Below are 22,681 nucleotides of genomic sequence, written 5' to 3' on the forward strand. Positions count from 1 at the left end.
TAACTCTGAGGCTCGGATAATTCTAATACAACAAAAACAAGAGCATCACCAAGCAATTAAAAAACATGGCAAAAACATCCCACAGCACTGCCAGACAAATATTGTCTTTGTTTCTCCCTGACTGCCGGCTTAATCACTCTCACACAGTGTTGTGTTGACATGGGGCCTGTTGTATTTGCGGTATTGTCCTAATCATAGAGAAGTGTGTGAGCATGAAAGCAAGGACGGTTAAAGTTATCTCGTGTTATTCTGAATTTTCATGGACCACTGCTGTACAAACACACACAGACAAACACACACACACGTGCGCGCGCGCACACACACACACACACACACACACACACACACACACACACACACACACACACACACACACACACACAGGTTGTCTGTAATATCAACAACATATCATAACAACAAGTGTGACTAACAGGGGAAGCCACAAAAATATTTGACTCTCAGAACACCTCAAGAAGACGAGTTTTGTATTTGATGTTTGGGTTTATCATGATGTATTTTTCTCATAAATTCCATTAAGACTTCTGTTGTGCTCCTTTCTACTCTAATTGCTGGAAGCTTGTTCTAATTCAGTTCAAGGCACTATATTCTTTTTATTCACCACATTTATTTGATAACTTTAGATGCTTTACAGATTGCATGCTGCATTAGAAGTGAGGCATCAAATCCATATATCTTATCTGCAGTCAGATAAAAAAAGATTCTGATGATCATAAAAATGCTGAACATATCGGTCGACCGATGGAATGCGGTTTGCACACACATGTAAATATATGCATAATTTAGTGTCATGTGATAGAATGAATGCTGTCTCTGTCTTGGCCACTCCACCCCCCCATCCCTTGTTGTGTAACTCCAGTGAGAGGGTCGGATCACAGCATTACATACATGTTTACTTCAAGATAATATACAAGTTTTCAACAGACAACATTGATATGATATCATAAGAGTGTTCATAGATATGACCTACATGACATCTACCAATTGTTACAGACCTGGGATTTGTGTTTACAACAGTGGTGTTGCACTCAGAAACTGTTGGGGCTCCACATTGCCATATTTTTTTCCCCATTATGTTGCTTTAAGTACATTTATCACCAGGAAGCCTCAGGCTAAGAACTCGTTGAAGTAAACAGAGTAGTGCCACCAGTACTATGGTTGGGTAGATTATTCTAAACATATATAGTTGATACAGTTTTGATACAGTTACTAATTACTTCTTAAAAAATGTTGACAGCAATGTAATCCAACAAGCACCATATGAAAGTAATGTAACTTCCAATTTCTCTCTGTTACTTCTGGATTACTTCAATACCAAATGAAGACAATAGAGAATAAATATCAGTCAGAGGACTTTTATTCGGTCATAATAACAAGTGTGTATTCCGTAGAATACATACTTTTGTATTTGGTTTCGCTCAAGACCAGAGTGATGTTGTGTGTAACTAGTATATCAGTCTTTATTTTAAAAATTGTAATCCTGTTACTAATCCTCTTTTTTACTGAATGTATGTGCAATCTAATTACATCTTTCTTTTGTAACTTTGACAGAACACAGTTGTCTTTTTTTGTATCCTCATTACATAATCCCGTTACATGTATTAAGTTTCTCCCCAGGCCTGAATAAAACATTTGAGTATGTTACGCTTTGCTTCAAAGCACACACACACAGCTAACCCCAGGCTAGTAAAAGTGCAGTGTGAATTGTATAGTACTGGGGTTAGATTAATCCTGGGTGTGTGTGAAATATGTCCCAGGGTCAACTCTTAGTCTATAGAGTCTATAGTCTATAGAGCTAAAGATAGCCCTGTGTTTAGCCTTATTGTATGGGTGCATGGATGGGGGAACAAGGGGTGCTGAGGGAGCTGCGGCACCCCCTTATACGTGGCTATAACATAAGCTGAATGTACAGAAAGGCCCAAATAATTAAGAATTTGTCAGAAACAATGCTTTACAAAGTTTATAAAGTTTCCCCTAACTCAACGACTGACAAAATTGCGCAATATCATAAGGGAGTCCGGGGACCTTCTCTTCCTCTTCCTCTCCCTGCTGTTGTTGACTGTGGTTGATGTGGCAGCTTTGACCTACATTAGGTTGGTGTTCGAGTTTGCTGTCTGCAGTGGTGCAAAACCTTCTCACATTGTTGTAAATGTACCTGCTTGTGGTGGTTCATGTTATCCTGGACATTTAGATTTAATGCAAAAAAACAGGAATGTTGTGCACCATTTCCTATGACATGATTACATAGACTGACCCCTCCCTGGGCTCCTTTCACTTTTACAAAACTAATATATTAAAACACCACATCCTTTTTATTTTTGCTCAAGCATCACTTTGTACTTTATGTACTTTTTACAACACTGAGGGGATCTTTGAGTACAAGTTAGTTGTTCAGCTAGAGGAGACAGCTGGGGCCCTTTTTTTCTCAAAATGCATGGATAATAGCAGATGCAGATATTTACCATTGAACATAAGAGATATAGTAATGTCGTGCAGGGATATCATAGCCTGATAGACTTTAATAATTAAATGCCTCTAATAAGAGATGATGATGACAGGCTGCTGCATTTCTTTTGGCTCGCAGCACACGAATAGTGTTTAGTCAGATATTGTCCGGGCCGAAACAAAGTTAGACGTATCATCAACCTCACGCTGACAGAAATAGAGTTGGATCTGGTTAAAAAAAGGCGTTATAATTAACATTTTTACCACGACATCGCCTCTGACATAAAGGGGGCTGTACCTCCGTTTACCAGCGCTGTAAGCAACCGACGTCACCAGAGATAGCAGCTAGCTAGCCAGTTGTTTTGGAAGAAGAAGAAGAAGAAGAAGAAGAAGAAGAAGAAGAAGAAGAAGAAGAAGAAGAAGAAGGGAAAAAAAAGGGTTACAAGCGGAAGAAACCCCGGATTTGGTTTCGAATAGCCTTCGGTTTATGGTCCTGGTTTAGTTTTTTTTATTTTTTTATTTTTTAATACATTTCCAACAATGTCGACCCCGGCAAGGAGACGGCTTATGAGAGATTTTAAAAGGTACCGCAACGTTTTGGCAGTCATCTCCTCTGCTTGTGTGTATGTGTAGCTAGTAGCGTTAGCCGATGAAGCTGTCGGGCGCTAGCTTAGCTTAGCGTTAGCTGCTGGTGCAAAGAATACTGTAGTGAAGCCCGACTGGAGTTGTAGTGAATATAAGGTGTTCATTTATATGTTTTATATGTGCAATGATATCGATAGGATTGACAAGGGAATGTTTGTTTATTTTCAAATAAATTGGCGATGTTCGATGGGAGGACGTTGGTTTTATGCAGTGTTTTCTACCAAGGGAATAACGTTGGTATTTCCAGTTTTCCTGGGTAGTTTGTTTGTTTGGGTAGGTGCAACTTCGGCTAGCCGAGGTTAACTGAGCTGGAGGGTAAATAAAGCTTTTGTGCTGCCTTTGTCTTGCCTTCACTAGCCCTGACTAGAAAGCAAACGTGACAACATTTGTCCTAATTTCTCCTCACAGTCTGCAAGCTGTGGGTTTAAATGCTGCTTCTACAAGGGAGCTAAATGCACCCAACCGGCCAACATCATGGATTCAGATCCCCCCTGGTAGCAACGTGGCTCACAGGTGTTGCACAACTCCATGTGTGTGCTCTCAGGGGTGCTCCATGTCAATAATTAGGATGATTATATTAAAAAGAAAATCCCCATATCCTTCATGTGTAAGTGAATATTAACGTACTGTAGTTGTGAGAGCAAGAAGACTATGTCTGTGTCATCTGGGAGAAGCACACCTGGCATGGGGCTGCTGGTAATACCTGCTATCCCCAATCTGTTGCCATGCTCCATATGGCATCCTACAGTATGTGTGTGTGTCCGTTTGTGTGTCATTCACACACACCTGTCAGCGGAAAAAAAGATCCTAAGCTATTCAACTAAGAACAGCCGATGAAGCAGGGTAGATAAGGTGTCACCGTAACTCTACTCTGCTGTGCCAATCCCCCAGGTGGTAAACTGTAACACACCGAGGCGAGGAAAACACAATAGCACATTCCTGGATCAGCCTGTGTGTCCACGCCAAGGCTGACTGATTGAATTCAGCCTTGCGTGATATTGCCTAACCTCTCTGGTTTGATCTGTTAGTCAAATTATTTGTGCAATATGTGTCCTGAAACTGAGCTGCAACAGCAGGACCCCCTTTTGAAATATGCAATTTTGTTCATTTCATTTCAAATGAACCATCAGAATTGGTTGAGATCTTATTCAGTATCACAAGCGTCACTTTCGTTTCTTCTCTAAATGTATTTTTAGAAGTGATTGACATTGTGAAACCAGCAACCACCCATTTCACCACCTTCTGTTTCTGTTTTACAGCCCTGTTGCTCCTCCGTAATTTTTTTGTGAGGTTTTAGCTTTGATAAAGAGACAGTAGAGCTACATTCTCCAGAGCTTAAAACAGGCTTATCTCTGTTAACGTATTATCAGCATTCAGTGTTTATTTAGCATGTAGTATGTTTGTTATTCAGTAGCCCGTTATGTTTGATCCTACTAAACTAGATCATTTCTATAGGTGGGGTTTCCTCGACAACGCTGTCTTTGTTGTGTTATTAGTCAAAATTATTCCATTATCTATTAATCCGCCAATTGCTTTATTGATCAATGTATTGGTTGCTGTAAAATGTCTGTCTTTATTTTTTCCAAAAACCAAAGATACTGAGTTTATCAGGATAAAAAACGTAAAAACAGCAAATCCTCACGTTGGAGAAGAAAGTAAGAGAATTGTTGATAGTTTTCTTGAAATGATTAATCAAGTAATTGTTTGATTTTAACAAAAATGACCATCAGGCAATATCCCCCACAAGCCACATTATTCCACACAGATGGAGGGGGGAAAAATAAAATTGATTGCCATGTCTTTTATCCACTTCTTCTGCAGACTGTTCAGTCATCCCCACTTTCCAAGTACAATAAAATAAATGAACCATCAGTCTATCTAGAGGGGAAGTTGAGGGGAGCATCCTTCCACCAGCAGAGAGCTCAGGCAGATTACAGTAAATGAGGTTAATTGCAGTGGGTCTGTCTGCAGCTAGGGACACGGATCTACGCTCACACACAGACACGCAAATCAACCTACCTTGTTTTATAGCTGTAAGCTCTTGTTAAGTCAGCTTTTATACCAGTCATGGGATTGTAGGCCTAAAGTCTGTGGCGATTCTGGATTTCCGGATATCAGTGTGGGTGTAATCCTCTAGAAATGTGTTTTGTTGCCTACATATCAGTAGTTTCATAAACCAGGAAATGTGTGTCTCCGACGCTTAATTTGAAATGTTGACCTGCGACATTTCTGTCTTGTCATTTGTTTTTGTTGTGTGTTTGTTGCTAGGCAGTTGTTGTTGCCCTGCTGTTTGTGCCCTGCACTTCAGAGATCAGTTGTCAGTCAGATTCACTGGGCAGTTTTCTTTGTGGAGCTGAAGTTAATGATTGTTTTCATAAATTAAATATCAATGAGATCAAGTAACCTAATTTTTAAACATAGGTAGATTTATTGTGTAGTAGGTGAGGTATTCCTTATTGAAGCTTGTTTTACAAACGCAGGCAGTGAACAAACAAGATAGAAGTACTCATGCTCCAATAATCAGGACTGAAAAGAAATGGTGATAATGGAGAAAAACACTATTACTATTACTAATACTATTTTTCAGTTTCAGTGAGGCTCTTGGAAAAATATCCATGTCTTATGTCTGATCTGAAACTAGAGCATATTTAACTCCAACATAGAATATGAATATTATCCGTGTATGTATTTGATATTGAACTTTGTAAGTAGTCACCAAGGCCACTGGTTCCAGGTTCTCAGATGTCAGGATTTGCTGCTTTTCTGTTTTATACTGGTTATAAAAATTACTTCAGAAAGTAATTTGAAGACCTGCACCTCAGGCTCTGACCTTTTTTTCTTATTTTCTTAAATTACACTGAAGAAAATGTGAAAAATCATGATGTTGTGACATTTGTTGGGCTGTGTGCCAAACAAATTTATTACATCTGGAGGACAAGATTTCTAGGCCAGGACATCTCTGCAGCACTACAGCACTGCATTATAAAGCTATTTTCTTCAGCTTCTTGTGATTTGGTTATTGCACTTGGCCACATTGCAACTTTGACTGTACTTTGAATTATTGTGCAGCCATAAAAAAACACCAACTGATTAAGGGGGGAAAAAAAAAAGAAAATCAGCAGATCAATCAAAAATGACATGAATGATAGTCAGTTGCAGCCCTACTTGTTAGAATCATATCCACACATGAGTTTTTATGTTACATAAACAATTATTTTCTATTTCTTTGGATTTCCTATCATCGGGGTGTGACTTTCTCTCGGTGACATTTCTTCCTCTGTCCTGTGCTGCTGCTGCTGCTGCTGCCAACTACCCAGTTCTTCTTTTTTATTCCCAACACACCAGTGGTGCTGCTGCTGCTGCTGCAAATGTAAAACCCATCACCTCCTCTGCACCAGATTGTTTTTTTTTTTTTCTTGGAAAATAACTTCCACGAGAGCTTTCATGAACTGGGGTTCAGCTTGGTCATCAGTGTGATGGAGTGACAAAACAAACACGTATTAATGGATAAACATCAGGGTGTGTGGTTTAGTTCATCTTAACCATGACAACATTAGTCATAAGTCATTTCAGGTGAAGGTCGACGGAGGATAAGGCTCTTAGCCACTGCCAGGTCTTTGATGCTCTCCGGGGACACGGTCATGGTGCGGCAGTGCTTCAGATGAGTGTTAATTGTATAGCTTATGTTAACCGACATGTGACAGCAGGATGGGTAGTATGCAGTTGATCCTGCGAGCCTAGCTGTCGACTGAAGTCATGTTGATACAGCAGGTCGTGTTTTGACTGATAATTATCCTGCAGTCAAGGTGTTAATTAAAATCCTCACACTCTCGCCAATTCTTGCTTCTCCCTCCTCCTGTTTCTTTCTCCCCTGTCTGTTTTTGTTTCTGTTTCAATCCCCATTTAAGTCCCTCTTTCACCTTTTTAACGCCCCTTTGTTGATCTGTTTGCTTCTTCTTTTTCCTGCACATCTTTCCTTTTTGTTCTCATTTTTCTCTCTCCCCTTCTTCCTGCTTCCTATTCCTTTTGTGCACCTTCTGCATTCGTTTTGTCTCCTTCTTTCTGTCTGTCCTTCCACATCTCCCTCTGTTCTTCTCTTACATGTCTCTTTCTCTTTCTCTGTCTTATCCAGACTTCAAGAAGATCCTCCCACCGGTGTGAGTGGAGCACCGTCAGAGAACAACATCATGCTTTGGAACGCTGTTATTTTTGGGTGAGTCATGCTCTAAATTCAACTCCGCCCTGCTGTCTTTACTGTGCCACTGTGATTGTGTTGCACGGAGTCCCTCCAACCCACCCAGCCTCCCACCCCTTTGCAGTATTTAAATATTTCTGATTACAGCCCTGATTGTGGCACAGAACAGTCTGGAAAAGCAGCATGTAGAGACTCAGTGGGTGTTTGATGCTAGAACAGGCTGGGAGACGCTGTTGGGCGGAAGTTGGTGGGTCAAGTAAGGGCTGTAGTGACTGCTCTCAGAATCTCCTCAACTTTGTCCCTCAGTGCAGCCAGGATTCGTCTTCGCCACCGGAAGAACTAAGCAGATAACTTATGATGCTAGCAGTGGGATGATTCCTCTGTTTTTTTTTTTTATCACAGATTACAGAAGAATACACCCACCATAAATTGTATATCCTTACCTGAATGACTTGAACAATTCTGTCTAGCTCACTGTTGTACTGTCCTTCTCATTGATCCCCTGATTAATTTTGTGTTGCCTCAGGCTGTCTCCGTGGCTCTAGGCATCGTTTATACATTGTTTCCCCCACAAAAACAAGTTGTGTGTAAATACTACTGCTCCTAACTAGGAAAAAGAACACCAGGGAAATGAGGTTTTCCACCATTTATTTATCCTTTTCTGTGGAGGTGATTTAAGATTACTTATTTAAGAGAACAAATAGAGTTAAAATGGTGTGGTATGGTTTGGTGTAGTTTTATGTTTTATTTAAAGGTTTTAAGAGTAGTTTGAGCTGGTTAATATTGTGAATTGCACTTATACTGGACAGGATAATGGGGACATGAAGTTTCCATATGATCCCATGCCTACTTCAATCAATCAATGCCAGGATAAATGATAACATGGAAAATTTCACGAGGTCTTTTATCATCTTTTGAATTGTATAAACATGTTTGATGAATAAAAACAGTTTTTGCTATCCATTGGCATGCAATTTGAAATACAGTTGAAAGAAACATAGTCAGATAAGTCCAAGCACAACATATTAAAACATCAAGTATGCAAGCGTGACCAGAAGTAACAAGATCCAAACAAAAACAAACCAGAGCCTCACACTTTGGTTTAAAGTATACCAGACGTGGCATAGACTCACCAGTAGTTCCTCACCTAATTTGAAGTCAAAGGGGAAGCTGCCAAAAATGTAACGCGTCTCAGCAGCTGATTTAATTGGCCTCTTCACACAGACTGTATAAACTTGAAGGGCTGAGTAAATAAATGCAGTCTCTGGTGTCTGTGCAGAGCAGGTCCTTCATGGGTAGATGGTGATGGTTGTGTTTGTCCAGAAGCCAAGGCCTTATTGGTAGCAGTGGGGATGTTTAACATTTGGAAATAATTTTTTGCTCTCTCTCTGCCTTCTGCAGGCCTGTGGGAACACCATTTGAAGATGGTAAGTGCATTTTGATTTATCTGGTCCAAATAGTACAGCCTCAGTTGGAGCACGTTTCATTTGAGATCTGGATGTGATTGAACTTCCTCCTGCATTCTCATTATTGTAGAGTTGCATCATTCGGTCCACTTATAAGAGCCTTCTGGGCGGTGTGTGGTAGAAATATGACAAGGAGCCTGGTGACTTTCACATTCCCACACTTTTTATATAGATATTTTCAGAGAACTACTGTAGAGTTAAAATGGTTACAAATGGGATATCGCTTGGTGACTTGAGTTTGAAAAGGGTTTTGAATGATCTAGATTTAAGGCCTGGAGGTGTTTTTAATATAGTTGGGAGTTTTTATAATAATTTGACTTGTGCTCAACTTATGTGCACTTTGTAAGTATGTGGAATGAGTCATCTTTACAAGGTTATGGCCTCATGCACAAACACAATTTTAATGAAAGTGAGAATGAGTTTGAAGAGTTGCCATTCAGCTTTAAGGCTGTTCAAATTTATAATGGATGAACACTGGAAGAATCTTATTTTTTACCCAAAGCAATGTAATTTCTGTCATCATTACAACTGTTAACAAGGGTCTTACCAAAACATATTAATATGGCAGGTGTATTTAAGCACAAAATGATGTTCAAAGCAATATCCTCCAGTGTTATAGATTATGTTAGTGGGTGTTCAGACCATCATCATAACGGGCTGAGGTGGTGCAGGTGTGTTGCTTCAGGTATCAATAAGAAATGTAATGCAGTCCAGGAAGTAAACTGTGACTCAGAAACAAGTCTGGGAACTTGGAGTCTTTTTTAACACTTGAGGAAAAGCTTTGATACAGCATTTTAGAAAATGATCACAGTAGCAATTATCTTTCATTGTGTTGACGGTGTGATAAACAGTAGAAATACTGTATTCCTGTTACAGAGTAATCTACCAGGAATATGGGTTTGCATGTCCACAGTAGCCAGCAAACAGATCATGACACATCTAATGACGCTGTATATAAACACTGTATGTATAAAACTGTGAAAATTACTCTTCACAATTTCCCAGTTCCCGAAGTCATGACCTCTAATTGGGTTGTGGGCTCTTAGTTGTAAAAAAAGAAAAAAAGAAAAGAAAAGCGGCAAATCCTCACAACTACAAAGATGGAACTAGCAAATGTTTCACTTTTTTTGGACAGAAATTACCAGACAGTTATTCAAAATAGTTGGAAACTAATTTGCTGTTCATAAACAAAAAATAATGTATTTATTAATTGTTCTAATAAGCTCTAATAAAATAATTGACAATTCCTCCCTTCTTCACCTCATCTGCATCTGAACACCCTCAAAATTGCAGCTGCTCTTGAACCTCATAATCATTTCATCATTTCACACACAAAGACAGATTTCTTTATATTTGCTGATATTTAGATCAACTATGTACAAGTGAAAGTTATATGGACATGGCCAGCTGTATTCATTTAGTTTTCATTCAAAGCGCTTACAATGAATGAAAGTTTACTTACTGAGTAACTGAATAGCTGAACATTCACTCAGTTGTTTTCAGGTAGTATTAAACCTGCAGTTCTGCTGAATAATACATGCAGTATTAGAAGAAATGTGCACTTAAACACACCTTTTGTTCTCATATTCTGCCTTGGCTTGTGATTATGACTTAGGTCAGGCAAGAGAAGTGCTGACTCTGGGCTTATTGTTTTTTCTCTTGTTAGTCCTCTCCCTCCTTTACTCTCCTTTTAGCCTGCAGAGTCGACACCTCTGCCTCGGTGAAGGATTAGCTTCTTTTTCTAGTTGAGCCGGCTGTATTTTTAGTCACGTAATTGTTTCTCTCTTCTCTAACCCCCTCCACATCTGTATTCTCCTCACAACGTTACTTGTGCAAACCCCTCACGCACTCATTCCCTCTCCCTCTCTGTCTCTGCAGGAACATTTAAGCTTCTGATAGAGTTTTCAGAGGAGTACCCAAACAAGCCTCCCACAGTTCGGTTTGTCTCCAGAATGTTTCACCCTAATGGTAAGCGCTACAATAAACATCTGCCCTCACTTTGTTGATAACCGTCGTCTACCGTTTGCATCATTAAGTACAAAATGTTTGGGCTTTAGATGAAGTCCTTGTTGCACAGTTTGAGTTTCCATCATTTCAAAGCTTCAAGAACACATTTCCTCCTCAAACAGTTTCCACCTTAAATCAGTGGGGCTGGCTGTAAAGTCAAAATGAAGTGGATAATTTCCTCTGTGGGTTCGTTCAGCCAACTTGGTAGATTTACAACCAAAAAGTGTTCCATTTCAAGATGAGGACGGGAGCTAAAATAGGAGTGATATGGTCACATTTTTGAAGCCAGTTAAAAGCTGAGCTGCAGCATATTTGTATGAGTTGGAGGGACTGTTGGGAGAGACGTGTACAGGGAGTGGCAGTGAACAACAGTGTTTTTATTTTGGCAATATTGATGTAATAAGTGATGATTTTGATGACATAATGATGTCTGTAGACTGAATGTGTCCTCTCTCTGTTTCCCAGTTTACGCCGATGGCAGTATATGTTTAGACATCCTTCAGAACCGCTGGAGCCCCACATACGATGTGTCGTCCATACTCACCTCCATCCAGGTTGGTTAGATACAAGTACATAATACTTACTGTTTGGGCGTGAGGAGTATTACCTAGGGATCCCTAATATAGAGAATAATGTGCAAAACTGCCTTGTCTGTAATTTTAAGACGTAAAAATCCAACCACAAATTTCCCAAACAAGTCCTGTTATACTTTTGCCACAGAGCATCTGTTACTCGATATAAATTCGCTCAATTATTTACACTTGTCACGCATGCCATTTGCCATTTACATGGCACACATAAACATTTTTTCAATATTCCACCCCATTTGGAGAATCTGTCCATGTCCTTTAATGCCAATAATACGAGGCTTATATTCATGCAATAAATTACGGAAAGTGTGACCTGACTTCCATGAGCTGACATTTTTAGAGGATCTTGGGTATTCAGCAAATTGGCTTCACAGGCAGGGGGCAGCAAAAAAACCCCTAAAAGTGGTTTCAATCAACATTTTAATTATTGAAAACGCTGTTTTTTTTTCCATTTTTTTTCCCACAGTCGTTGCTGGACGAGCCAAACCCCAACAGCCCGGCCAACAGTCAGGCGGCACAGCTCTATCAGGAAAACAAGAGGGAGTACGAGAAGAGGGTGACAGCCATCGTGGAGCAGAGCTGGGTGGACGTCTGAGCTTCTTCTCGTCTCTATCTACTCCTTCCTCTCCATCGCCCTCTCTTCTTCATCATCCCAGTACTTCAGTCGCTCATTTTTACCTCATCAAGAAAAAAAAACAGCAACTATATCAGAAAAACTCAAGTGCCACCCTGAAAAAATGGAAGAATAAAACAACCAAACCAGAATGGACATTAACTTGCTTGCCAATACATTTTAAGGAAAACTGGGGAGGGGAAATCAATCTTATATTTGTGTTTCTTGTCCTTAATTTTACTTTTTTTTTATTGCATGATGTGAAATAAGTTATTGCTAACAGAATTTGTAATATATCTTTGTTGTTTGGCTGAATTGATGCTGTTAGTGTTTAGAGTTTTACAGATTTTCTTCCTTATTTTTTATTTTTTCTTTTCTTTCTTTTTTTTGGTAATGTATGCCGGTGTGCACACAACTTGGCTGTTTAGGAAAGGGCAGGTTAATGACCAAATCAGCAGATTTTCAATGTCATGGAAGAAGAGTCTGAACCGAGAAAGTGTCTTTCAGAGTTGATGAATTCTTCAAGTCAGCCACGGATTCAGCTCATAAAGAACAAAATCCCTGTTCTGTTCTGTTCCAGTATCCTCTGTTATTTTAAGAGACACTGTAGGTTTGAGCTCACAGACGTCACAGGCAGAAACAGCGCCAAGTCTCTCTCCCTTGCACTGATGAATCATGACTCCCTGGCTAGGCAGCTCCGGGCTTTTATTTTAATCATTTCTGCTGTGAGGTAGAAGATGAAGTTGGTGAGGGAGTGTTATGAGAAAGTAAATATTAACACTGGGATGGGAAAGGATGAACTCGACTGTGTGAATGAGGGAATCCTGGCTGAACCGAGGAGACGCTGCAGCCATATCAGTCTATCAGTCTGCATCTAATTTTCCTGCAGTCGGCTGAGAGAGACTCAGAGGTCCAGTAGTGTTTGTTTGCTTTGGAGGGTTCTTAACTTCGGGAAGTGAACAGGAAGCATCTAAGTAGCAGTCATGCTCGGATTCTCTAACTGCTAATGAAAGGTGCTCCAGCGCTTCCTCTCTTATCTCCCTTTTAGAATAGGGTACACTGGACCATCCCTTCTGAAAAGAAATGAGTTAAATCACCAGTCCTCCTTCTCATCTTTTTCACTGTTTATGCCTTAAGTGTATCAACAGTACTTGTAATACTTTATTATGGTTTACTCATGACGTATAAGGGACAGACGTGAAACTGAAGGTTGAAGACAGGATCAGTGCTGGTTTAAAAAAAAAAAAGATAGGTCATGTGAATATGTATGTATATATATATATATATATATATATATATATATATATATATATATATATATATATATATATATATATTACACCCCCCCCCCTTATAATACGCCTTCATCAGTTGTCACAGTTCACAATCTATGTTGCCTGTGATGTGCATGAGCGTCAGTGGTTTTGACCCTTCTCTTAAAATGACACAGTGGAAAAAAATGAGCAGAGGATAGAAGCTGGCGTGATGCATGTTCGTGTCTGACAGCAGCTGAAAGAGGATCGACAGAAAAACTGCAGCAGTTTGAACGGTGTGACGTCGGCTGTTTTTCCCAAAAGCTTAAGTTGTTTTCATGCCTGCGTTTGTCTCTTGTTTTATTTTGTATGTGACACCCAATTAAAAGACCACTTGAGTATAAAATCACGACTTTAACCCCGCCCATCTGAATAATCCACACACAAAAAAAGATGGTCATTATAAAATAAGAGTTCCTCTTTTCTGAGACAATAAAAGTCATATTGTGGCTAGTGACTTATTTCATCTTAATAAAGCAGAAGGGATATGTTATAAAATTTTGTGAATTAAACAAAAAAATGTATACTTATAACAATATGCTGTATAAACATAATAAAACACATTTTTCAGACTTTGAGACAGTATTTCTTGCTGTTGATTTGTTTCCTGCTACTGTTTTCCCAACATAATTTAGTATTTGTTATGCATAATATTAACATTTATTTTCTGTCATGGTGGGTGAAACTGTCAACAATTATTCAGAACAGCATGACATTTTTTCTAAGAATGAGCCAGTGATCTGTTTTAGTTTCCTTCTCTGGGGCTTTCCATCATCACATCACTGTTTCCAGTCCCCAAATAATTACAAGTGTCAGAAGTCAGAGAGGAAATAATTTATTGATGATTAATGCCTGGTCTGTGCCCGAAATTGGTGATAAAAGTTTGTTGTCCTTGAAAAGGAGACAATTCTGTCTGCAGGTGAAGTGTGAACTAAGATGCAAAACCAAACCCAAACTGGGGCAAAAAGAAAAATGTTTCACTTTTGTCACAGCCATTAATCAGACAGCTGGAAACTGTTGTGTGAGAGCTTTGAGATCCCACACGTCTACCTCTTTTGAAATCAATATCCCAGTTTTCACTACAATTACCATTTTCTTTAAACGTGTGGCGGTGACAAGAGAAAGGGTTTGCCCTTTATTGTTTGTTTACTGAGAAAATCTCTAAGAGCACAGAATCACAAGGATCTTAAGATCTTAATAAAAAGGCTAAACAAATTCCCATGAGAAGAAACTACACGTCCTTTATCGTGCTTCAGGCAGGAACGAGACACAGTGTCCTCTTTCATCTGGATTTATTAAAAAAAACTGTACGTAAAAGAAGGGGCACACTTTAAAAAATAACTCGAAACAACAACGTGGAGCTTCAACACTGACAAAAACATCTGTGCCGCCAAGAAACAGTCTTTCTCCTTTTGATAAAAGAAAAAGAAGATTTGACATCCATTACAAACAGTTCAGGACCAAAAGACGCGTTACAAGCACAGCCTGTATGTACATGACCGAGTCCCGCCTGTCTTACAACTTGATCCAACACAACCAGGACGGATGATACGACGGAGCCGGTCATCGACCCTGTGGTGGGGGGAGAGGAGAACAATTTTTGCTGTGAACGTATCTGTATGAGTCAAGTGTATGTAATGGAAACAAGGCTGTGTGCGTCCACAAGTGTACCTGTTGCTTCTTCATGATCTCATCTCTCGTCTTGAAAACCGGTGCGTCCACGACCTCGATGCCTTCTGCCATTTCCCTCACTTTCTCCAGGAGCTCCGTGCTATACCTGCCGCGAGCACAGAGAAATGTTTCATCAGTATAATCGACCCGCAGTTTCTAAAAGGGCACACTGAAAATCACAGGAGAATGTACTATTTTATAAAACTGATGATAGATTGCTGAACAGGTTATAGTCTTAGTAATCATTAAATTACTGTAGAGCTGAAGGGTTAACCCTAACCCTTTCTGATTGGTTGACAGAACCTGTCATGATGTCTGTAGCAGAAACACCAAATGTTCTCGATTTTCAGCTTCTCAGTTATTCAGATGTATTTTTGTTTCACATGATAATAAACTCAAGGACAAATGAAGCAATCTGAATCACCACCACGCTGTTACGAACTTTGAACTTTGAACAAGTACTGTTGAACTTTTATGAACATTTCCCACTAGTTCTCATATGTAATGGGGCAAATTGTTAATCAGTCAACAGATAAATTGATAATGTATTCACACCATAAAAAAGGAGGTACTTTTTAGGGTAATGATAAGGCAATGTACTAAACAATTTAGATTTAAGATTATGGTCTGGTTACCACTGACTAGATTTAATCATTCACGGACAACAATCTCATTCAAAATAATATACTTTGTGTAGATCTATCAGTGTTTCTGTATATGCTGGAAAACAAGTAGTAAGAAATGTCAGGACAGAACTGCAAAAACATGTTTCAGTGTTCATTCTTCCTAACCCATCCACCAGAGAGCAGTTCATTTTCAACCAGGAGACATTCTCATCTTTATATTGGTCTGAAATCTTTTAAAAAACATGAACTTACGGTGTAATTATCACTAATGTGTGTTGGTGGTATGCATTTAGGAAAATAACTGAAACTAGTTCCATAGATGTTCATTTGGGCGGGTAATAACACAACTATTCTGAAAATGTCTGTAGCTGCAACTTCTGTCAAACAGAGCCAATGTTATCAGAGTCTAAAACCCTCAAATGTCAGCACTGGTATGACAGATCATATATCAATCTGGCTCTGATTAAATAAACCTCAGCAGGCCACTGGTGTTCATGTTTTTTGGGGGGTGGAAACCAAAACAAACAGTTCAACTGGAGGCTTCAGGGACAACTGGTCTGTCGTGTAGCGGACACAGGGGGCAGCAGTGAGCCGGCGTGAGGGTGGAGAGGGACACGAAGAAGAGTCTACAGCCGAAAATATTCATGGACAAAAGCCCCCAAAAGAGGAGTTTTGAGCGTTATCAGAAGACAAATCAAACAATGTGTTCTGTGATTTCTTTAAATTAAAATTGAAACCGTTAACTTTAGCAGATATGTCTTCTTTTGGGGGTCCTGTAGTGAGCAGCTAGGCTAACAGGCTGTAAACATCCCGGTCAGAAGGAGTTTTAACGGCTGAGAGACATTTTTTGTCTCCACAAAAGCCTGTTCGATAAGTTCGTATTCGTGCTGGACCGTGACAACTGTGGAGAGGACGCTGTGTTTACGTACCGACAGCCGAGGAAGACGTTGTTCGCCCACACCATGGACAGGGCGAGCAGCTGGTCGAGCTGCGGCAGCTGGAAGTCGTTGATGTTCCGCAGGATGAACTCCCTCCGGGGCTCCCAGTGCTTCTCGCTCTCCCAGTAGCCTCGGTACGTCTCCACCTGGTCGGCCAGGGCTCGGTTTTGTTGGATAAAATCGTCCACGTCCAGGGTAGACATCTTGCTCCTCTCCGGCTGAAGTCAACAAAGGCAACTTCCTTTTTCTGCGAAGCGAGACTCGGAAGTCGTTTTTGAGGTTGGAGCGTTTTAAACAGCGCCACGCAGCGGTGGAACCGAGAACTACAGCTGACCGGAAATGCCCCCTGCACACCTTACTGGTTAATGCTGCGGGTAATACTTATTAAACACAGCTATGTCATCATATTAACACATTTCATTTAAAGATATATAACATAACATACTATTTGTGGAGAATTAATCGCCAAATGAAGCTGAAAAAATAGTCCCTCCCCTAAAAGAATACATTTTGACTTTTACTTATTTAGAAGTTTGGTACCTTTCATCTAAATTAGAGACTTTGGGTATACTATTCTTTTTAAGAGCACATGCAGTTCATTGAAAAATTATTCCAATAATATGACGGTCACTTCTTTACTTAAAGAAGTTATATGATGCAAATTTTTCAGGTTTTAAACAAAATTAGCGGGTTAAACACGGGTCGTTCTGCTCAAAATCATATATTGACCCCATTCCCTCCCATTTTCCCCAGGCAGCCCATCTGTGATTGTCACCTGAAGTGATTCAACAACAGACCCATTGTGGTCCACCGGATACTGACAACGTGCCATCACTTTGCACAGCAGAAATGAGCACGTTTACCAGTGTCTAACATTTAGATCAGAGCCAAGCAGAGCCGAGCAGAGCAGAGGTCTACTGCAGAGTCAAGTGAGCCGACTGTAAATGCCAAGTTTACATATTCCCATTGCACACAAAATCCTGATCTTAGTGGTTTTAAGTTGGATTTTTACCATTGGAAAATGGGTATTATTGGGGGGGGTTTAGTAAAATAGGCGTCTATACTTACTTATACTTACTCATATGGTGCATTGCCTGTGTCTTAAATGCACGCGCATTACTTAACAGTCTGGATCAATCAGAGGCAGATAGGGCGAGTCATGCCGAGCAGAAGTGTGATCCAAAATAACAACTGTTAGGTAATGATGCACGTGAGGCAGAAGTAAAGGCTCGATTCCAAACCAAGAGCAATGTTTTCTGTGTTCTTGATGTTATTTCAATTTTTAAATGTTATATGTAATTTTATAAAAATAAGTTTGGTGTATAGGGTCACATTCAGTTATTATGTATAAAGTTATGGGGAACTTCTGCAACAACATTTTGGTTAATTTAAGTGTGTATTGATCACGTATTATGAATAAAAGTAACTAATTTTAAATTCCACCTCCTGTAATTCATCACATGTAGTTATTTAATCTTTACACATCAGATTGGATTGGAAAATGTTTTATTGTCCACTAGGGGTAATTTGGTTTGCAACAGTGTCAACACAACCAGCACACATCATCGCAAAATAACACAATAAATGGAGGCGTGATACATTAACTTCTAGCATAAATAAATATTTAATGTCAATATTTAAAACATAATTATTTTGTGGGAGTGTGAGGTTGAAGCTAAATCTGGAGCTGAGCAACATCTCTCTGTCTCTGCACTTGACCAGCCTGCCGGGGATATGATCGGAGAAGAACGCTGGACTTTTAACCTCCAGTCTATGCAAAGAGGCTTATGAGCAGTCATTCAGGCTCACAGATATGCACAAACACACACGCAGACGTGGAGATGCACACAGCAGATTGGGGGATTTGGGTTTTTATTTTTTTCTTACATAAAGTCATTGATATGCAAAGGGCTTCCAGAGGAAAGGAAGCCAACATTAAGTGAGACACGCAGGCAGGCAGGCAGCAAGCAGGCAGGCAGGCAGGCAGGCAGCAAGCAGGCAGGCAGACAGGCAGGCAGGCAGCAAGCAGGCAGACAGGCAGCAAGCAGGCAGACAGGCAGCAAGCAGGCAGACAGGCAGGCAGGCAGCAAGCAGGCAGGCAGGCAGGCAGGCAGGCAGCAAGCAGGCAGGCAGGCAGGCAGGCAGACAGGCAGGCAGGCAGGCAGACAGGCAGGCAGGCAGCAAGCAGGCAGGCAGCAAGCAGGCAGGCAGGCAGACAGGCAGCAGGCAGGCAGGCAGTTCACAATTTGAACTGGAAATAAAGAAATCAAAAGTGTCAATACAAACTTGATTAAGATGTTTTTTTAAGGAAGTGAAAATGATTCATTTGTTTAGGCTGTGCGCTGATAAAAAGGTATGCAAACGGTGGAATGATAGACACACAATGGATTATGTTAACGCACTTGGTTTTAAATATAAAAAACAAACCTTAAGTCAGTTAATCGCTTCATAAAACCTCTCATGAAACACCTGAATTTTTATTTCACAGTGTTTGTAAAGTGACAGAGCTAAAGACTGACTGACTGACTGAGCAGGTTGGAACATGAGCCAAACATGCAGAGATGAAATAATGTCTGAGAAGATCCAGACAAGAGTTTTTTTTTTTCTTCTTTAACACGTAACCTGACACGTTCAGGGAAGTTTGAGAAAACTGACGAGGACTGATGAAAGGACTGTCTTACGCTCTGGAGCTTAAGAAGTGTAGTGAAGCCTGCAACTGGGTGCTAATTTAAGTTACTTAGTTTTTTCCATTGTGACTCAAAAAGAATCTGCGCGCTGGCTCGGTGAACCTGAACATGAACTAAAGGGGAAGCCGAAAGCAGAAGCCTTGTTGGAGACTGGAGCATCTTGATATGAAACATAACTCACTAATGAAATGACTTGTTTCTCACAGACGAGAGAATCCGTCTCAGCTTTTCAGACGTTTCTCGAGGTTAGCAACAAATTCCGATTTCAATTTGAAAAGGAAGGAAATAAAACCACTTTCTGTGCAATCAGTCAGACTGCAGCCTTGAGTGTTTCTGTTGGCTTTACTTTGAGATTGACTAAATTAAAAAATGGTGTTAGTTTACAATATCTCCCCCCCTGTCTTTTGAATGTTTCACACATGTTTCAACTCAGTCCTGTTTTCCATGGAGCTCTGAACGTTGTTATTCTATTTCCACGCAGTGTCAGTTTACTATAAGTGGTTTACAAAACTTCTTCCCAACAGGCTTTACTCCCCTGATTCCCTGGATCAAGTGTTTCACTAACACGCCGCAGAGACATGAACAAACTCAGTTAGGACGGGAACATGATGCCTTCTGAATCTTCTCCCTGCACACTGCACTTGATTCCACGCACACAACCACTGTGTACCGGACAACATAGTATTTTTCCATCCCAATATTCGAATACATGTTGGAAATTTAGGATTCTTTATATTTAATTTTGAGTTTTATGTCTTGACAGTACTGTGTGATTATGATGCGGTTAGGTTTCCGCTCAACAATCTTTTCGCTAAGGTTAGGTAAAGATTCTGTCACCACTAACATGGCTGGAAATTGTCCCCACGTCCCGTCAAAGATACCCAGTTTTAAAAATTTTTACCCATGTCTTACCAAAAATATGTTAAATGTTTATGCTGTGTCAAATGGTTTACCCTCGTTCAAAACATCCGGCGGTTTCATGCTCATGAATGTTGAAATGCCTTGAACGATGGTCCTTAGTTGAAACTATCCAGCGGTTTCATGCTTCAAACTGGTAAAACACTGTGTTGAACAGTGGTTCCTCATTTAAAACCAGTAAAACACTGTCGTGAGCACTGGCTTCTCATTAATAATATCCAGTGGTTTCATGCTTGAATGGCGTTCTCACACAGTGGCATCTCGTTGAAAATATGCTGTGGTCTTTTCTTTACAAATGTTAAAATTCCTTTTCCAACGGTGGGGTCTCCTGTGGTTTCACGCTTACTAGTGTTTAAACACAGTCCTGAACAGTGGTCTCTCCTTAAAAATATCCAGTGGTTTGATGCTAACGAACAGTGGTCGTTGGCATCCCGCTCGCTCTCACATGCTAAGGAAGCATTCTAACATTTCTAACATTTCTCTTGCTTTGCAGCCCTTCTCACCCAGCTGTCACACCTGGAAGTCAGCTCACACGCTCTTAATCCGAGCGTGATACGACACGTAATGTAGACTGAGCTGTTTTTTGTGAAAATGTTCTAACCAAGCTCCCTGTCATCTAAACCAGTTTCTAAAAGATGTGTGACCCTTAAAATGTTCTCTCCTCAGACTACTCTTGCCCTATGCATCAGTCCTTGAAAGACAAGAGACCACACAAGTAGGCGCACATAAAAACGCACTTTCACCTCCTCTCGTATTCCCATAAGAAAACTACCAGTGGCACTCCTGAGTATGTTATATTTTGGGCAGCTTCCAAGTCATACAAGTCACCGCTTTATTGAGTGAACTAACCCATTAAGTTTATGGCCTCGCTCTCCCCCCTCTCACTCAGCCTGAAATATACACTGATGCTGAAATAATACACTGCGCTCCAGCCAGCGCTGGCAGACAGCCGTTCTTGATGAGTCACCTAATGCATGCTTACTCAGGAGAAAACTATAATTGGGAAACACACAGACAACAGGTAGCCCTTTCAGCCAGAGTTCCTGGGGGAGTGCCAAAGCAAGAGGATTAACCCACTCTGTAAAGTGTCTGTGGATATCAAGGTTACTGCGAGGAGAATGGGACAGACATGAAAGAAGGTTGTTACAGATCATTATAAACCTGTTCAGGGGTGTAGGAGATAATGAGGTGTGTATATCAGGATATTGCAGGCTGTAAATCACTGAGTACACTGTCAGCCTTCAAATAGTTCCTTCAAAAGCTGACTCAGACTGTTCAATTTTATGCTTTAACACAGGGATGGTTACGTTTTTAGTTATTTTACCATTTTCCCCCAAAATGGGACAAACTCAGAGTCAATATTTGTTTATTTTTTCCTCCACACACATCTAAATGGTAGGTTGGATGATGTGCTTTGCTCAGAGAGACATCAGACAATTGACTTGATATTGACTGTATTGAATAAATATCCATTTGGACCCAAACTCTTGATGGGCCTCAAATTTGACAGACCAAATCTCAACTTTGCGTAGCTCATTGAGCTGATTGGTTGATCCGACATCCTGCTGGGACATTTTTTTAATTATTTTTTTTCTTATTGAGTTTGTTTGTACCTTTCAGCATAGCACAGCCACAAGTAATCTTCCTGCAGGACATATTAAATTGCTCTTGTAGCGCTGTAGCGTGGCTGACATAAAGTGCCTTTCTGAGGTGGAGGGTATGTCAGATTCTCAAATATTCAAAATGTTTGGCCCCCCCTTCGTAATAACTCTGCGGGCCCCCAAGGGGACGTGGACCCCCTCTTGAATACCCAGGTGTTACATCATACTTCCTGTTCCATACTCTCTGTTCTTCCTGTTTATGTTATTTCCTGATTGCAGCCACTGATGAAACACAAAACAACTCACGAGAGGGCTTTGTGTGCAAGAAAATCAGAAGAGACCTCTGTCTGAATGTGTTTAGGTGACTTTTATTTTGAACTCTAACTTTTAACCTTGCACCCCTTCGCTTTACACGGGACATCTCGACCACTTCAGCGAGACCAAGCATTGTGAAAATTGCTCAGAGGGAAATATAAAACTTCAGCTGCAAATTTCACAGCTTTATTTCCGCAGCTGTGACAGTGACATTTACGTAAATCCCATTGTTAAATAATGACTACACCCTACAGCTATTTCACTTGTGAGCTTGAGCATGTAGGAGGCAAAACTAACTCATTAGCCACCAAGGGACTGAGTATAACACAACAACTACTGTTAAAAACTGAATAAATTGAAAGGTCTGATATATATATATATATGTATATATATATATATATATTTATATGTAGAGAGAGAGAGGGTGAGCTCTGAAATGCATTGTAGTTTGGAGCAGGACTATCACCACTTGACATTGCATTGACTTTAGCTTCCCACAGAGGAGAGGTGCTTCAAAAGTTGAGGCTTGGGACCCGCGTGATAAATGTAGTCTGTCACCCTGGGACCCAGACTAATTAAAACTAGTGCTCTTGACATGTAGGGATGCCGGAGCAGCAGGGCCTGCCAGCTATT

The 22,681-nt window shown here is 40.3% G+C and overlaps 2 protein-coding genes and 1 long non-coding RNA gene across 3 annotated transcripts; 2 read left to right on the plus strand and 1 right to left on the minus strand.

The window, feature by feature from the left end:
• Window positions 1-2,804: 2,804 nt before the first annotated feature.
• ube2b (ubiquitin-conjugating enzyme E2B (RAD6 homolog)) lies at window positions 2,805-13,870 on the plus strand. Its single transcript, XM_037119583.1, has 6 exons — window positions 2,805-3,047; window positions 7,241-7,321; window positions 8,705-8,730; window positions 10,648-10,737; window positions 11,242-11,330; window positions 11,833-13,870. Exons 1-6 carry the CDS (start codon window positions 3,004-3,006, stop codon window positions 11,959-11,961), a joined length of 459 nt encoding a protein of 152 aa, XP_036975478.1. The 5' UTR covers window positions 2,805-3,003; the 3' UTR covers window positions 11,962-13,870.
• Window positions 13,871-14,567: 697 nt separating this feature from the next.
• Window positions 14,568-16,803, minus strand: cdkn2aipnl (CDKN2A interacting protein N-terminal like). Its single transcript, XM_037119585.1, has 3 exons — window positions 16,519-16,803; window positions 14,964-15,069; window positions 14,568-14,864 (listed from the first exon to the last, which is right to left on the minus strand). Exons 1-3 carry the CDS (start codon window positions 16,728-16,730, stop codon window positions 14,856-14,858), a joined length of 327 nt encoding a protein of 108 aa, XP_036975480.1. The 5' UTR covers window positions 16,731-16,803; the 3' UTR covers window positions 14,568-14,855.
• LOC119031247 lies at window positions 16,759-17,773 on the plus strand. The gene is made up of 2 exons (XR_005078555.1): window positions 16,759-16,901; window positions 17,281-17,773. It is a non-coding gene; the product is annotated as an uncharacterized LOC119031247 (long non-coding RNA).
• The last annotated feature ends 4,908 nt before the right edge of the window (window positions 17,774-22,681 follow it).

This window comes from Acanthopagrus latus, chromosome 13 (genome assembly GCF_904848185.1).
Source record: "Acanthopagrus latus isolate v.2019 chromosome 13, fAcaLat1.1, whole genome shotgun sequence".
NCBI lineage: Eukaryota > Metazoa > Chordata > Actinopteri > Spariformes > Sparidae > Acanthopagrus > Acanthopagrus latus.

Coding starts and splice junctions, on each gene's coding strand:
- ube2b (XM_037119583.1), top strand. CDS start 3,004: ATGTCGACCCCGGCAAGGAGACGGCTTATGAGAGATTTTAAAAG. Junction 7,322..8,704: donor TGGAACGCTGTTATTTTTGG/GTGAGTCATGCT, acceptor TGCCTTCTGCAG/GCCTGTGGGAACACCATTTG. Junction 8,731..10,647: donor GGGAACACCATTTGAAGATG/GTAAGTGCATTT, acceptor CTGTCTCTGCAG/GAACATTTAAGCTTCTGATA.
- cdkn2aipnl (XM_037119585.1), bottom strand. CDS start 16,730: ATGTCTACCCTGGACGTGGACGATTTTATCCAACAAAACCGAGCCCTG. Junction 15,070..16,518: donor AACGTCTTCCTCGGCTGTCG/GTACGTAAACAC, acceptor TGCTCGCGGCAG/GTATAGCACGGAGCTCCTGG.